This window comes from Cottoperca gobio, chromosome 5, assembly GCF_900634415.1.
Source record: "Cottoperca gobio chromosome 5, fCotGob3.1, whole genome shotgun sequence".
Lineage (NCBI taxonomy): Eukaryota > Metazoa > Chordata > Actinopteri > Perciformes > Bovichtidae > Cottoperca > Cottoperca gobio.
In genome coordinates this window covers 13,142,612-13,157,348 of record NC_041359.1, presented here as the reverse complement: position 1 = coordinate 13,157,348, position 14,737 = coordinate 13,142,612, and the positions used below count along the sequence as shown (strand labels likewise).

Sequence of the window (14,737 nt, the reverse complement as noted above, 5' to 3'; positions counted from 1 at the left end):
GATCCATAAATCAGTAGTGAGAGATGTGTGTGATATTTTATTTGTCCCATATATCAGCATAGACATTTCAGTACATAACTGTTTTATGGGCTCCAATTATATGGGTTTCTGATTAATCAGCCCAGGAGCTTAATGTTTAGGGGCGGGAGTCACTTCCTACCCTCCCTACTTCCGGCGTCCTTGCTCGGACCGTGCCCATCTTCAAACTCAGCATTCATTTTGATCCCACTACACACCTGTAATGTAATTTCGGGACTGTATCTTGCACGGTTTGCGACGCTATCTCGGTCACAAAATCTGTCCACAGATAAACACTTTGAGATGTATCATCCCTGAGACAGTGCGGTCAGTCGTGAAAATATTATTATATATTTGTGTGAAAAAGAAGCTAGTTGTGCTCTTGTTAAAGTGCCACTCTAAAAACTCTGCATGTTAAAACATCCTTAAAGACCTTTGGCCTCATGTCCATCTCTCCTCTGTGACACATACCCATTTGCTGCTTTTCTGAAATAGGCGACTCAAAGTGCATTCGTATCTTTCAGAGTTGCCCGGCTATTCACATCTATTCATATCCGCGGGACTTTATGTTCTAATTAGAGTCATATATATTCATGTCATTCAAAAATGAGAAGAGACTTAAATATTGGCACCTTTTTTGCCTCAAGTTAAAGAGAAGCTTGATTATGTATCTGCAGATGGACGCAGCTATTAGCATAATGATTCCTCTGGCCATTCTCTGCTTTATTTGGAGAGCTCACTCATAAAGCAATGCTGCTCAAAAGATACAAATAAAAGAAGCAAAGTATGATCAAATTCCAATTAACCAATCATTTTACGACCTGAGTATTTGGCTGACTGAGTAAATGCTTAATTTAACCCCCTCTTAATCTTAACCAACCAACTAAAACATTTATTAACTCAGAAATTCTTTGATTAACTGCCCATGCAAGTAAGACGATGGTTACCTTTTTGTCTTTCTACCTTCATAAGACTTTTTAAACCCCTTAAAATGATGACTGGTCCCTTTGGCCGGGTAACTGAATTCCATTACTGTGATAATGCTGGGAGCAATGACTGATGTTGCTGACTCGGCACCTCGTTATGGTCTACGTCTTCATTTCCTGTTTCACGGCTCACAGGGCTGATGTATGGGCACTTGGAGCTCAAGGTTATTTCTCTACTCAACACATTATTAACCTTCCCGGTACCTTTCACACGCACATTTAACACGTTCATAATGTGCACGCACGCACGCACACACACACACACATACACACATATTCGCTTGATCTCTTGAGGCGGGTCACAAACAAAGTGCGACCTGCCTCACCAATTAAAAAGTGTGTGCCTACATGTAGGTGTAAGTGTGTCTGCGAGTGCCTGTAATGTTAGAGGAAGTGCTGTCAGTTGGCCAACATACTGTAGTGTATGTGTGTGTACTGTAGTGTATGTGTGTGTACTGTAGTGTATGTGTGTGTGTTTGTGCTTATGTGTGTCCGTCTAAAGACCTCGACACACATGACGTGTCACTAAACTCACACTCTCCGCTGCTCTCTCCGGGAGGGTGGTAGAAGGATAGTCCCAGCGAGATCAGAGCAGCGATCTCCAGGATGATGAGAGTGACGTCCTGCAGGGCCTCCCATACCAGCTGCAGGAAGGTTTTTGGCTTCTTTGGAGGTATCAGGTTTCTACCATATATTTCTTTTCTCTTGTCCAGATCAGTTTGGTCACCTGTGAGACCTGAGAGGGGAAGAGGAGAGAGGGAGGAAGAGTTAGAGATTTGTTGATCAATTGTCATCAATGTGTCGGTTGCAGTGAGTTTTACATTGTATATATTAAGGGTTAACATTAGAGCAACAAACAACAATCTGCTTTATTCCTACATTTGATCCAAAAAAACTATTTTTATCCTCACACAAAAAATATTTAAGTGCACAGCTAGAAGCTGCAGATGATCTCCAGCCAGCTTTTTAATCAATTATTTTCTTTCTTATTTTCCTTTTGTCTTTCATCTTCTCTCTCTTTCACTCTCACACCACACACACAAACCATCTAATTACCAGTTTGAGTCATGGTGGGCCTCGACTTTGCGTTCCTTATATAATTCTGCTCAAGAGACAAGGGCCTTGTGCTTTGACCTCATCCACCTCCTCATACATCATGAACTTCAGGTACATAAATATCTTTGGCTCTTTTATCTGAAGAACTTCATACTGGCTCGAGGGACAATTTACATTTAGAATGCTGTCCGGAAAACTATTCTCATGCAGTAGCTGAAGTCATATGGCGAAAGGGTCTTTTATATCAGATGTAGTGCTTTGGCAAGAGCAACTTTGTAATCCAATTAGCATTAGCACAAATTAAATAAAGATAATTATGTGCAATTATTCTTTTATATTTTTTTTTCTATAAAGGATGCATTATGTACGTTTTCAAGGTGGATGATTTAAAATCATAGAACAATATGTTCTGTGCCTGTGTTGCATTATATACAACATTGTGTTAAACGTGGTATACTTTGCCTAGACTACAGCTGACTTTGTTTCTGATTGACTGATTCAACATTCAGTCTTGTTTTTTGAGATCAACAGTCCAAAACCCCGATTATCAATACTCTCTGTAATGTTCTACCAACCGCATTGTGTAAGATTGTAATGTGCACAATGTACACTCACAGAACATTATGCACTGTGCAAAAAATGGTGTTTTTTGATGTATCCATTAAAAAAAAAAAAAGGGGATAAAAATGAAATTTGAAACAAGTTTGTTCTTTTATATTTTTTATCTGCATTCCAATGTTACGTAATGCTCCTTAGCATGTTGCATAACTCGCACAAACTATTGTAGTTTATATCAATAAATGTTTGTATATTAAATCTCAATTATTAAAGCTACATTACGAATCTGCATCACTGGTGTGTAAGAAACTACTCTGAACTGTAAACTATATCTAGATTAAATCTTCGCAAAACTATGGAGTTAGCATCGAGTGTACTAACGGCAATGCAAATGTCTGCTCTGTATCTTCCAAAAAATATTTCTATCAAGCTACATTATTGGTTTCTATCTGGCTGCTTTCAGTGCATCTGGTTGCTGAGCGCACACACAGTGTGTATTCACCGTCTCCCTGTCTCTGTGTCCCTCTCCCTCACAACCACAGACATTACCACAGCATTATGTCATGCATGGTGCGTCACTGGGTCTCCCAGGAGTGGCCCTGGATTGCAACTGATAACATCACCGCTGAATGACACCGTTTCACATGTGAATGCAAATGACTGTGAGACGACTTATTAACATCTGCGGAGAATAACTGATGATCCATCCGCATCTGATGTCGGAGAAGGAGGAACAAAGAAAACGACTCGTGCTGTGAGTTTGAAAAGCAAGTGTTTAGATACTGCAAAGAAATGAGAGAAAATAGAGAAAAAATTATTATCTTCCCTTGCTTGAAAATGAGAGCTAGAGCAACATAGAGGGAGAAGGAGAGGACAGAAAGAGGGCAGGTTGAAAGGAGAACAATTCCCAGCTTCTACGTAGGAGAATGCCCTGGTTACAAATAGATCAGTCTATAAATAGCCTCATTATCCATTCTCTTTTAATTGTCTCTGTGAGAGGACCTAGCATGCTCTCCCATTGATCTCCAGAGCACCCTGCCTCAAATCACACAAAAACATGTGTGGGTGTGTGTGTGTGTGTGTGTGTGTGTGTGTGTGTGTGTGTGTGTGTGTGTGTGTGTGTGTATGTGTGTGTGTGTGAGTCGTGACTGCCTGCACGTGCTTTGTGTGTGTGTGTGTAATAAGGCTTGCTAAGCATGCCGGCAGTTGCTTGCACTATCACACGGGAAAACTAAGAGCTCATATGATCGGGCTTTAGCCAGTTCCAGTTGGTTAGACACACACACACACTAAAATGCACACGCAGATGCACATATTTATACATATCCATATTGTGTAGAGCCTTTTTGCTAGGTCAGGTGCACATCAAAGTTCACATTCACTCATATTTCTTCCCAGTACTGCATCCACAGAATTTGAAAAAACAACAAATACATATGCTTATCATCCTAACCCACATTTCTAGCATCCATCCAGTGGCTGGGAGCTAGTTATAGCATGCAAATGCACCATTCTGCATAAGGTCAGCAATAATTTCACATTAAAATACAACGTGGTGAATACTCTTTGCTTTTTCTGATGGTGCATCAGTTCAGCATGGCATCTAACCTTGTTAAATGTTTCAACTCCTTAAACGCCCTTGAGATGTGAACTATGCTGTAATCAATCTCCCTAATCATTAAATACTCATTGCTTCCTGGAAAATCCTCTGCTATATTATCATTCCTTCCTGGATAGCTGATTGCAACGCTGCTTAAGATTCATTTGCCAGATTATGAAATATTGTAGGCTAAATACTGTCAGCCCACCTAACTGCTCTGGCAGTGGATTTTGAGGAGGCAGTGAGAGGGCAGAGAAACTGTGGCGATACAACAATGAGTCACAACAATCTCACAGAGGATTAAGGGTGATTGCAAAGGAGTCTTTGTGCTAGAGTCCATCACTAAGTGATGAAGCCTGAAGAGACTATATACCAAATGTACACGAACAATAGATGGGAATAAGGGATAATGGACTCCTGGTACTGTGTAATGGGTCACTTTTCCTATGAAAGCTCATTTAATTTTTTTCTAATCAAGGTTCAAACTGTAAAAGCACTTTGGAAAATACATTTGAGTCCACCTACAGTATGAAAGATGAGATGAGAGATGATGCACTATTAGCGTTAGATTGACGTCCTTTTTAGATAAGTCAGTTTATGGACTTAAAACAAACAGTGGGCATGCTAGTGACCAAGTAAAAGCCATTTACTGTACCAGAAATGCATTCTGCGTTTTAATCTTGTTTATGAATTTGGTTGCAAGCCATCAAATCACTCAGTTTCAGTCACTTTGCACAGAAAACTAGCTAATTAAGCATGCCTGCTTAATAATAAAACATATGTGGCCATACTTGAGTGTGAGCATTAGATGGATACAGTTAGAACAGCCCATTAGAAAATATATGATTATGGTATTAATTATGACTGCAGTACGGGCTTCTTTTGCCATCTGGGTACAGGGCAAAGAAAAGCTGCCCATGCTTCCATGACTCTGTAATGAGCCTCTCTACTCTAAGATCAATTTAGAAACCTGACCATGAAGTTTGGCAGAGGCACAACACTAATGTAATGATAAGGGCTTCAACGCAGGACTCTTTTCTCCATCGATTAATCTCTCTATTACGTTTCTGCTTATATTTGCAAAGATTTATGAGAGTAGTGATGTGAAAAGTCCTTGATGTGAAAAGATAATTATTTTTGAAACACTCAATAAAAATTACAAGTAGCAAAAAGAAGATTACAGAAATATTATTATTTACGACTAAAGATTTACAGACTCGCTGACGATAAAATCTTGAATTTCTCTCCTCCTCTTCTTCACTGCTCTTACTCTATAATGTATGGCTGCTAATGCGCTGATCCATCACACAGCAAGATTCTGCCTTGATAAATGATACCTACCTAACATCCTGTTTCCAAATAGACAAGACAAGAAAAAATATATATATAACTTTTTCAGTCAGAGGGAACATGATGGCATATTTTAACAGTTGGCCCTTTTTTGTTCATGGCTAAAAATAGATCTCCATGGAAACACTATGCATCCCACTCATTGAGTGGAAATACCCGCGACTCTGAACCTTGGAGAATGTGTGAATATGTAAGTGTGTGTGTGTCTGTGTGTGTGTGTGTGTGTGTGTGTGTGTTCAAGAACATGCTTGTGCATGTCTATATGTGTGCACAGATATGTACTGTATGTTACAACAAAGAAAAAACTGTAAAGAATTAAATGGTGTGATGACCTCCAAATGTCCTTGTAAAATAGGCACGACACAGCGGAGCAGCAAACATATAACATTCATATTTTACAAAAATCTAAATCTTCACATAATGGGGTGAACAACGTTTTAACGAGTCTGACTGGGACCGGGCAGTATCTGCCCCCCACCCCGTTTGATTGTACGTCTTCCTGCCTGTCTGTCTGAACTCCCCCCCCCCCCCCCCCCTCACAATACTGTGTGCCACAATGTCCAAAACAAGTCACCATGGCAACAGGGTTCTACGATGATGATGATGATCATCATCATAACGACGCAAAATATTGATGCTTTTTTCTGCAGCGAATCAGACAGACAGACAGACAGACAGAGAGAGAGAGAGAGAGAGAGAGAGAGAGAGAGAGAGAGAGAGAGAGAGAGAGAGAGAGAGAGACAGATAGACAGAGAGACAGACAGAGAGGGAGAGACAGACAGAGAGAGACAGGTAGAGAGACAGAGAGAGAGAGACAGAGAGAGAGAGAGAGAGAGAGAGAGAGAGAGAGAGAGAGAGAGAGAGAGAGAGAGACAGACAGACAGACAGAGAGGACAGACAGAGAGGGAGAGACAGACAGAGAGACAGAGAGAGAGAGAGAGAGAGAGAGAGACAGGTAGAGAGACAGAGAGAGAGAGAGAGAGAGACAGAGAGACAGAGAGAAAGAGAGAGAGAGAGAGAGAGAGAGAGAGAGAGAGAGAGAGAGAGAGAGAGTAGGCTGGATGTAGAGTAACTATGAATAATAACCCATCAGTGGCTAAAAGGTAGATAATTATCCTGCTCTTATTAGAAGATGGAGTGATAGAAAAATGTGTCACAGTGTCCTTGAGAATGACCTCCATAATAAAGACACCATTTAATGCCATAAAGAGAGAGATTTGTTGCTGTGCGTACAAAGGCAGAATATAGTAGAAATAGATTCTTAAGGATTAAAAGAATAATGCAATGTTAAGTAAGTAAATAACACAGAAAGGAAAAGAAAGTGGGATGACGAGCAGTGTGAAACGATTCAGTAACAGGAAGGTGCACACAAAGAAAAAAAAAAGACCTTTGTATGTTTTTTGGGTCAAGGCGGTGGGCTTGTGTCTGTCATGTAGAACAAGGTGGAAGATATTACAGCTCTATTTACATTATTATTGTGGTGTTAGTTCAGGGGAGGAAAGAACTGTATGTATGACTAATACGCTTGGGCGGTATCACGGTATTACCAGGGTATCTTGAAATCCCAAAGGTATCATTTTTAATGCCATCAAAAACACAGACGCTCCTATTTCTGCAAAACTGATACGGAGATGTTGTATCGGGGTTTCCGCCAGAGTATTGCGTAAGTGTAAGTTGACTCCCTATTTTTAACATGTTTTTCAAGAGTCTGTGAGAAGTTATCAGGGGGGCTGGAGTCAGGGGTATCAAGGTCCGACCCATACAGCCGCCTGAGACAATCACGAGCCCAGCATGGCCAGAGCCTGTTAGCCACCCAGATGCTACGTTAGCACCACGGTAGCTGTTTGGCTAGAAAGACACAGCACCTCTCGATAAATACATTTATGTGACACATGTTCTATAACACAGACTCGTGACACGAGTGTGCGGATGATAGATGGAGCCTGTGCATGACGGTGAGCACTAACGTTATAACTATATGTGTGTGTAACAGTTTAGGCCATCTGTTGGTGAATACATGCTACAACTCCACAAGACCCAAGCCCAGATCCAAATGACTTTCCACCTACTGATTAAAGTGAAGGGGGTTAACTTTGGCCCAGGCTCACTTCAGGTGGACCAGCTATTCTTGGCACTCCGTGTAAGTAAGAAATACCAGAAACCAGCGTTAAAATCCTTGTAAGCTTAAAAATATGTATACAGTGTTGTAAAATGGTTCATGGTTACCGAAAATGTTAAATGAATATTTAATCAAAATTCAGGTGATACATGTTTCACAGAATACCCACACACACACACACACACACAATACTTTTAATGTCTGAAGAAAATCCAAGCCACTGCATTAGAGATTAGGCTGAAGACACATTTCCTCTAATCGGCCTCTTCTGCTTGAGACAATAGTGGGGAATATAACTAAATTGAACAAATGATTCCTGTGAAGGGGGCCACACCCAGCAGCACAGCAAGTCCAATTACTGTTAAATGAAGACGTAATTAAAGAAAGCAAGTCTTGTGTCTCACGTAAACACGGTCGGCAATCAGCGGAGACTCAAGGAAGCGACTGGTCCTGACCAAGAAATAGCTTTTTTTTTCCTTTTTTTTTTGAAGGATCAAATGCCAACACAGTTTTCAACAGTCTCCCAACAACCCAAATTAAATGTATGTTGCAATGCTGAAAATAAAATATGCAAGTGTGTTGCATATCCCAAGTCTGTGTGTATTTGTGTGAGTCTGTGGGGGCAGCTGTGCAAGTGGGTGAGTTTTGCTGTCACGCACTGTGCTCTATGAGTCTGACTCATGCGAGAGATGGCAGAGTGGAGTGAGAGAACACAGCTCACAGCTCTCTTCTCACACACACACACAGACACACACACTCACACTCACACACACACACACACACTCACACACACTCACACGGTAAATGATTATTACTTAGTATTGCTTATATGTGCATACATGTTGCGGGGGAGTCTTACACGGAGACAGCTGGATGAATATGGTTGTATAAATCTTCAGGTCTAAAAGACTGAATAATGCATCCCACATTAATTTTATAAGCTATTATGTTCTGACCCGAAGTGCACATGCTTTTTTGTTTCTATGACGATAATTCTTGCACTTTTATAATGTTTTTATTATGTAATGTTATGCGAGAAAAACAAACAGCAAAAAAGCCAAAGACGTGCTGCTCATATCACAGAATTTGAATACCAAAAGGTATAATTTACACCTCTTGGAAATCTTTTTTTGAAGCCTGGCAAGTAGCACATCAAGAGCAGCACGGAGGGAAAAAACAGAAACAAGCTGACAGTGAGTAATGAAGGCTTCAGTACATACAGTCCTTATCAAAATTCCAGAAATGTATTGATTTTGATTGATGAAATGACATCTCTTGGATGCATGGGTGACATCCAGTTCCTATTAACGATCAATGGGTCTGTGCGGTTCTGGGTGCAAGTGACCAACTTTTGTTTTAAATCATGCGTATTTGCATGAGGGCTGCACCATTAATCATATTAAGATCATGCCTCTCTGCAATTCTTATGTGACAACAATTCTGCCATGTTTGCATTGGTCGGGAGATTCATTGCATGAAACAGAGTCCTCCCAATTTCTCCTTAAGCTTGGTTACTCCACATGACAATCTGTTGGGGGGGCAGGACATCGATGTAAATTCATCTAATGTCTCAGACAAAGAGAAATAAAATGTGGTGAACCCATAAACTTTCTAAAGAAGAACAAAACAGTGTCAGGATTGAGCTAACCCTGTGCTTGTACTGTAAGAATAAAGTTGTGCAGTCTGCTGTGTGGGACTGAAGTCATAGACATTGATGAGCGTTAAACTACAGTACAAATGTGCTGATTCAACCTACTGCAAGTGATCAAAGTGAAAAACAATGGAACAAATATGAGTCGCTTACTGAATTTATTAGTCATTTATTGTATCTGTTCCACCATCTGAGCCTCAAACACTACAATGTTAGCTGGCCCGACTGCCCTAGATGTGGACACAACAGTAATGAGACATCAGTTTACAGCCTGTATGTGTGTGTGTGTGTGTGTGTGTGTGTGTGTGCGTGTGCGTGTGCGTGTGCGTGTGCGTGTGTGTGTGTGCGTGTGTGTGGCAAAGAAAGAGATAGTGAGTGTGTTTTAGACACAACTGCTTGGTGATAAGAAGGGCAAAGTGTAACAAGTTCAGTAATTCCATCCTGCATTTCCAGACTATTTAACCATTAATTCAATCAATCGATCAATCTACCCCTACAATCCCCCATTCTTCCTTCTTCCTTCCAACCGCCCATCATCACTCATATCTTTCATTCCTCTAAGTTCTAATAAGACAAAAACAATTGATGGAATTGTATTTATTTCCGTGTGCCACAACTGCATTTCCTCTCAAGGGAAAATCAAAGGCTTTTCTTATCTATTGATGAAATGTCATTGGTATTGAATTCTTATTTATTATATAGGCACTGTGATGAACAATAAAGAGCTGTTGCTATCCAGTAGCTATGACAACAAGCCCCTCCTCTTTTCACCTGCCTGTCTCTCCTTTCTCTTTTACACACGCCTGCATAGATGTAGGAAGCACACGTGTTCCCTACCCCTCTCATGTGTGACTGTGAGTATATATATATTTTATAGGGACTCTTTTGGAAAATTTTGAGAACTTCAATACTACTTGAGATCCATTTACTGAATCTGAATCACCAGTTTAATTCATTTAAAATAATTCCCCATGAACTAGGTGGACAGTAATGGTTTTCTATCAAATTGCAAAGGAAAGATTAAGATTTGAATAATGATATTTCAAATAACTCTAACACAGTCATTTTCGCTCCGTGGCTTTAGCCAACCATACCACAATTTGGAGCTGTTGTATTGTCCCCTCAGACCCACACACTTACACAAACCACACACACACAGAAATCAGCAACCCTTTCCCCCCCTGGGAGTGAAAAGGGAGGCCATTCAGGGCCAAGAGGCTGAAAGGGAGAGTGACTGTGGTCTATCTGCTGTCTCCCATCTGGGTGTCAGTCTCTGGTTTCGCCCAGGGGCTCAGATAAGCTCCGGACACAATAGGGAAGCTATTAAAATTCAAACTACCAGAGAGAGTCATGAAATAGTCATGACAGGTAAGGGAAATCTACACTCATATGTGCCCCTTATTGTTTGTCTGCCTGGAACTGCAGGGAAAATACAATGTGTGGGGTCCAGCAAGAGAGGTGCTGATGATTGTGTAGTGATAATCTTAATGTAATGAAATAAATACTACTATACTAATCATTTCAATATAATACACAGTTGTACGTCACTATCGGAGATATTTTAATGGATTAAAGCATAAAAAAATATATTTGAATAATTCAACACACTCTTGCAATAGGAGTTTACAAACACCAACACTGAAGGGAATTTACAGAGGAGAGTTGGAGTATTGATCTCTGCTGGCGCTCTGCAGTAGCACTGATTGAACTGTAACGTGACTGAGCCCATGAAACCCCATCCAAAAAGTTCCATCTGCTGCACAAATGGATGCAGCTCCTTTAATATTCCTGAGATGAAGCAGATGTACTTATACGGTATTCAACACAATTGATTTTTCCACATGCCACTAATGTAAGGCTAGAATTGGCAGAGTAATATGGAAAATACTACTACTAGTAGTAAACGGTAAGATTTTTAATGCATTTTTGCTTCAAATTAAGTATTTTTACATTATTTTATCAATTATTTTGCTCAAGTAAAGGATCTTAGTACCTCTTCCACTAATGAAGGTTTGATCAAAGGTTATGTAAACAATTCCCCAAATGAAGATTATTTCAAATCCAAAGCTGCTGTACTGTATGTATTCACGGGATACTATTGCAATAGCTGACTAAGACTGTCACAAGAGAAGGGTAGATTCGTGAACTGTAGAAGCTGAAATGATGTGTTTGATCAGGCAGTGTCTGATTTTGGTGTTTTGATCCTGTTCCCCTGGGTAAGTGTGACTATCTCTGTAGCAGTATCCATATCCCCCTGGTCAAAACTAAAGAGGCTTAGTTTATCCTTCATTTATGCCCATGAGCAAGGCATTGCATTTTTAAAAAGATTCAGAAAAGGTCAAATTCGGAAAGCAGTGTATTATCCATGTTCCTGTTTTCTGCTGCTGCTTGGATGTTGTGGATTATTTTCTACATGATGTATAAACTCACTATACAAGTTGAGAGATAGCTGCTCTGTGCCCTTGAGCAAGGCAGGGCTGGATCTGGTCCAAGACTGTATCTGTTTATGTGCCCTTGAGAGGGAAATGCTGTCCATCTGTGTTGGCAGCCGTGGTATCACCCTTGTTCTGCCCCACAGCCGGAGAAGAGAGCAGAGAGGTCAACTCAGGAAAAGAGCTGACAGGAGAGAAACAAGCCGGTTATAGCCCGGGACTCTGCATATTCAGCTAAAAGCATCACCACGCCTGTCAACTAGCTATCCATACTCTTGGCTTCCGGCAGCCAGTTCACATTCAGGACATTTCAGAGCACAATAGCTGAATGTAGATATTTGACAGTGACCTGGGACAAAGAAGCATTTGGAGATGTCAGTTGTTTAGCACTGTATTTTTGGGTAATTCGCTTATCAAAGGAAAGACTTTCCAGGAAGGCGGGACTTAAAGTAATGAGTTGGTCCGGTGGCCTGATGGTAGAATGAAGTCACAGGTTAAAAAGCCACCTGCCCTATTTCTCACGATCCCTGGAGCAAGACCCCCCCCCCCCCCAGCTGTGGGTCTCTTAAAGATTTGTACAATTAATGGTTCAAATCTTATCTTCCTGGAGGTAGATGCTTCTTTTACATTGGTTTCCAAAGCAAAGTTGACAGATCACATATGTTATTCAGCACTGGATTGTCTTTGACAGTCAGTTACAAATCTGGAATCTGCCACGACAATCTATTTTTTACATGTTCAGTCATGCCTACTGAGTTCCAATCTGTACACTAGTAGTATACACTCTCACAAGGCAGACATACTGTATACTGTTGTGAGTCAGCACCAGGCTCCGTGGGTGCAGGCCAATAGAGTCTGGTTTTTGGCATCTGTCCTCTTAATTCAGTCAGGCATCTCTTGGGACAGCTGACTTCACTGCCGGCCACGTCCAGCAAATTATTGCTGCTTGCTTTGTTTGGACCAATGTTTTCGAAAGCAAGATAGAAACATAAATGAATGCACTTAATGTGCTGCACAAAATATTAGCGACATCTTGCTGATACGACGGCACTGTAAACAGTTCGAACACATAAAAATCCTTTAGCTCATCTGATTCTCCTTCTTTTGTAACTGGTATATTTGTCATAAGTGAAATCAATGTGCTATACTGGCTTTTTTGCTGTTTGCACCACTATTGACGAAAAGAGGTGCAGTTTTCAGATAATTTGTACAATCAAGACACATTTTTCAAACACAAATTAGGCTTGCTTTAGACTAGGAGTGTATTTCAGGGGACATCTAATGGATATACATTTTGTTTTAGTCTAAGACCTTGTTAAATCCCTGTCTGGGAAACCAGCCCAGAGTGTATTTCTCCAGAGACAGAGACCATTTCTCCAGAGACAGTAATCAAACCCTGATATTAAAGCATTTGAGAAGTGAATGCACTTCACAACACATCCCAGCGGAAATGTTCATTATTAATGTTTACCTACACCTGCTCATCTTTTTGTATTATGCTGAATTTAAAACTTGGCACAGCTTTGCAGCGAGGGATATTTTGCATACAAAGGCTTTATCGGTTGTCGCTAACAGCTTTATTAATGGCTAATACATTTTTAAATTAATGCTTAATAGATGGACATTTTATGAACAAAATATCTGTTTGGGTTGTCAGGATGGAGAAGCTTTCATGGCTTATATCAATATATCAAATCTGCAGTTATAATTGTTAGCAAGCCTTTGATGAAGGGTGGAGGGCGTTTACAGAAAGCTACCAAGCTTTCAGGTTCAAAAGTTAGTCCAGTACATCATTCTCAAAAAGGTTATTTATTTAAAGTCTGAGGGATTAGTCAGTGATGACTAAATAAAGTCGAAATCTGTATTGTTTTTTAAACCAACATTGTTATATAGTAGTATTGTTATACCCATCTCTAATGTCGACTATAAGGAACCCCCACTTTTGGATGTTATCCGCCGATAGGATAGAAGTTATCAGTATATCAATCTCATAGATATGGGTTAGAAGGGCCTGGTACACTTACTAATTCACTTCAGAAGGCCGTCGTCTTTTATTCAAATGGTTGATCACAGATACGATTACAAGATGGCGTCGACCTCTAGTGGCCGTAGTAATTATGACGGCAAAGAAGGAAGTCAGGTGCCGTAGTATAAAGAGCGGAAAAGTTTGCGTAGGGAGGAGGTTGGTTTACTCACTTTAAGCTACGTAATAAACTTAGTGACGTAACAGACGTTCTAATTTAAACCCAAACCACCTTTTCTTAAACCTAGCTAAGAAATTTTTTGTTGCGGAAAACAAAACAAAAAGTTTTCACCACTAGAACATTCACCACGTGTTTAAAACTGCTACTGTTGCGTAATTTCACTTTTGCAACTTGTTTGTAAGTGCAGTTTGCCAATTTTGCAGCATCTGAACCAGGGCTGTTGGAATTAATTTCGGGAGTTGAATATATATCGAATAGTACACAAATTGATACTAATCGAATGCTTAAATGACGAATGTGTATTTTCTTTCAAAATCATAAATGTGTTTTCTATAATAGTAGTGTTGCAGCAGCCGCTCCACGAGTGGTCCGAACTAATCTGAACCATTATAACGACCCTTCAATGGACACACCGAGATGCTTTGTCATCTTGTTACAGATTTCCGATTTAAAGATCAAGTTAAAATCAACTTGTGGCAGAGGCTATACACCACCCAGAGATGCTTATTTCCCATTTGTGTGTACATCCTGGCAACAAATAAAAAAAAAATTGTATTTGATTAGTGCTTATTACTGATCTAGAAGAACATTTATTACAACATTTATTAACCATTATAAAATAAACGGCTTTTTTAAAGACGTACCAAAGACATGTATTAGCTGAACCACTCCTTAAGACTTTTGCACATTAATTTCTCCAGTAAATCTTCTTAATATTGCATTTAGAGTGCTATTGCAGAGTGATTAACCACTGTACCACAAT

The 14,737-nt window shown here is 40.1% G+C and overlaps 1 protein-coding gene across 8 annotated transcripts in view; it reads right to left on the bottom strand.

Annotated features, from left to right (window-relative positions):
- atp2b2 (ATPase plasma membrane Ca2+ transporting 2) overlaps window positions 1-14,737 on the bottom strand; it is an 80,907-nt gene that overhangs the window by 44,711 nt on the left and 21,459 nt on the right. For all 8 annotated transcript variants that reach the window (XM_029431804.1, XM_029431811.1, XM_029431806.1 and 5 more), the window contains one exon: window positions 1,540-1,740. In XM_029431804.1, coding sequence (XP_029287664.1) covers window positions 1,540-1,740 — 201 coding nt within the window. The remainder of the gene's footprint in view (window positions 1-1,539; window positions 1,741-14,737) is intronic.